The sequence below is a fragment of the Miniopterus natalensis genome, chromosome X (assembly GCF_054644295.1).
Source record: "Miniopterus natalensis isolate mMinNat1 chromosome X, mMinNat1.hap1, whole genome shotgun sequence".
Classification (NCBI taxonomy): Eukaryota; Metazoa; Chordata; class Mammalia; order Chiroptera; family Miniopteridae; genus Miniopterus; species Miniopterus natalensis.
The window spans coordinates 89,222,469-89,225,321 of record NC_142103.1 but is presented as its reverse complement, the minus strand read 5'-3'; the positions used below and the strand labels follow the sequence as shown (position 1 = coordinate 89,225,321).

Below are 2,853 nucleotides of genomic sequence, written 5' to 3'. Positions count from 1 at the left end.
GCTGTGAATCCAAATGAACTCAGGACGCATTAGACCACACAAGCTCTCAGCATTGGGTTCCCCTGATAGGGAGGTGGACTGAGCCTCCACTCCGGTTCCTTCTCCCGTGTCCCAGGGAGCGTTGAGGTGTCCACGTTAGAGTAGCAGAATGGAGGGTGCCCAGGCTCTGCCCAGGGATGACACAATAATACTGAGAAAGAACGAAGAGAGCCCCATATGCCAGAATATATGGGGCCACACTGACATCACCTACTGACACTTGAGGAAAGTGAGGGCAAGACTGATAGGACATAGCATGGGAATTACTCTAAAGTTTCTCTGGTTTCTCTGTGAGATTCTTAGAGGACAGACTGACAAGAACAGGAGTCTCTTGGTATCCTAGTATTGCCGTCAAGGAAGCCTGCAGAGGCAGCCTTCAGTAAAGGCAAGGTGGAATCCAACTGTTAAAGGTGATCACATCATCTTGCTTTCCGTCCACCAGGTGCCCAAACCAGCTGTCCATTGGCCCACATTCCTGTCTGCTGTTCCGAATAACAGCCATCATGCCTCGTGGTCAGAAGAGTAAGCTCCGTGCTCGTGACAAACGCCGCCAAAATAAAGCTGAGAACCAAGGTGATGAGAGTGCTCAGGCCCCTAGAGGAGAGGAAGGAGAGGCTGCTTGCTGCTCCTCTTCTCTTTTGGGGGAGCCTCCCTCAAGCTTCACTGCTGCTGGCACTCTCCAGGCACGGCCAAGTGCCCCAGCAACCACCGGTGCCGCTGCAGGTGCATCATGTGAGAGATCTGCTGTAAAAGCCAAAGGCCATGGTAGGAAGAGTAAAAATTCCTCCCAGGCCTCAACTTCCACTGAGAGCTCTGGCCAAGATCTTCTCACTCAGAAGGCGATTATGTTGATAGAGTACCTGCTGTGTCAGTATAAAAGGAAGGAGCCCATTAGAAAGGGAGACATGCTGAAGATAGTCCACAAATGGTTCAGGAAGGACTTCCCTGAGATCCTCAGGAGAGCCTCTGAGCGCATGGATCAGTTCTTTGGCCTAGAATTGAAAGAAGTCAAGCCTAACAGTAACTACTACACCCTGATCAGCAGTCAAGGTGACAGCAGTGTTGGGCATCAGAGCAGCGGCTTCAAATTTCCTAACAAAGGGATTCTTATGCCTGTCCTGGGTGTGATCCTCTTGAATAGCAACCGTGCATCTGAGGAGGAGATCTGGGAATTTCTGAATGATTTGGGCATCTTTGATGGAAAGAGTCACTTCATGTTTGGAGAGCCTAGAAAAGTCATCACCCAAGATTTGGTGCAGGAAAAATACCTGGTGTACCAGCAGGTACCCAGCAGTGATCCTCCACGCTATGAGTTCCTTTGGGGTCCAAGAGCCGAAGCTGAGACCAGCAAGATGAAAGTCCTGGAATTTATGGCCGAGCTCAATGATACTGTCCCCTCTGCCTACACACCCTATTATGAAGAGGCTTTGAAAGAAGAGGAAGAGAGAGCACAAGCTGCAGCCAGGCCTGGCATTCCTTCCAAGGCCAGTGGGCGCTCCAGGCCCACATTGAGCAGTTCTCCTCACCCTCAGTGACGTCGAGGTGGAGTATTCACTCTTTGAATGGAAAGGCCTGTTGCACAGTTTCCTATTATACAAAATATCTCATTGGCTTATCTTTTTGGGTTGTTTGGTTTGGTTTGGTTGGTGGGGGATTTTTTTGCATTTTCAAGTAGTATACTTTTAGACAGAATGTGTACTTAGATCCAGAATATAAGTATATAAGTGTATAAATGTCATGGATCGCACATTTATTACCATTTATTAGGTTAGGAATAAGAGCTTTGTCATTTTTTTAATAGAAATTGGAAATCCTTCTAAATTTTTTGTGATCCAAAACAGGATAACATGGCTTTAGGATGGGAATATATATTGAGATATGAAAGAACTTCACACCAGAGTAGTTGGGAGCAGTAGATAGATAGAAATATAGAAAGATCGATAGATAAAATAAAAATTGGCTACTGTTGTTTTAATTTTTTTCAATTACAGTTGACGACAAGGTTATATTAGTGTCAAGTGTACAACATAGTGATTAGACATTTATATAACTTACAATGTTCCCATGCCCATAAGCCTACTACCCATCTGAACCATAGGCAGTCATTACAATGTTACTGGCTGTATTCCCTATACTGTACCCAGCATTGCCTGTTACAGCCAAGACATGGGAACAAACTAAGTGTCTATCTGTAAACGATGGATAAAGATGTAGTATATCTATGAAACTGGTCACTTCTTGTTAGCCTTACTATATTTAGTCTTTTGTAAATTTATCTCATATATAACCTGGATTTGCTTATGTTTTTCAAGAATGTTTGAGAATATAAATCCTGGTGCATCGTAACTCATTTCATGGCTTTTATTTTACCCAGTCATTAATTGAGTATCAGCTCCTTGAAAGTCTTCATACTTGCGCTGGGCATGTTTAGGCAAAGAAGCCCCTACCTTTGCCCATGCAATTATAGATTGTAGGAGAAATTATCAATAGAAAAGGGTGAAATACTCTCCACTTCATAAGGAACAGCTTCATAGGAGTGTAAGAAGGGAATGGAATAGCATATTGTTTAGTTTTCATTGCTAAGCACAAATTAGTGCCTTTGAGAGGTCACTAGGCGATCCGGAGCCACATCCAGTTTTATCTCACCCTGAATGAGGTCTGAGGTGGATTCTTCACAGTGTGGTTGGAAATGCATGTTGACCAGTATTCCTGATGTGCACAATAAATGTATTGTTGGCTTATTTTGGGGGCAATTTTCAAGAGGCACTCTTCAACAGAAAGTTTATTTAGATTCAGAATACACTAGCTGTGTAT

General features: G+C 44.1%; 1 protein-coding gene across 1 annotated transcript; it reads left to right on the top strand.

Annotated features, from left to right (window-relative positions):
* The first annotated feature begins 542 nt into the window (after positions 1 to 542).
* Positions 543 to 1,574, top strand: LOC107543677 (melanoma-associated antigen B4-like). Its single transcript, XM_016221260.2, has one exon. The coding sequence runs from the start codon at positions 543 to 545 to the stop codon at positions 1,572 to 1,574; it is 1,032 nt and encodes a 343-aa protein (XP_016076746.2).
* The last annotated feature ends 1,279 nt before the right edge of the window (positions 1,575 to 2,853 follow it).

Excerpts from the sequence above, each read along its gene's own strand:
- LOC107543677 (XM_016221260.2), top strand. The coding sequence starts at position 543 with ATGCCTCGTGGTCAGAAGAGTAAGCTCCGTGCTCGTGACAAACGCCGC.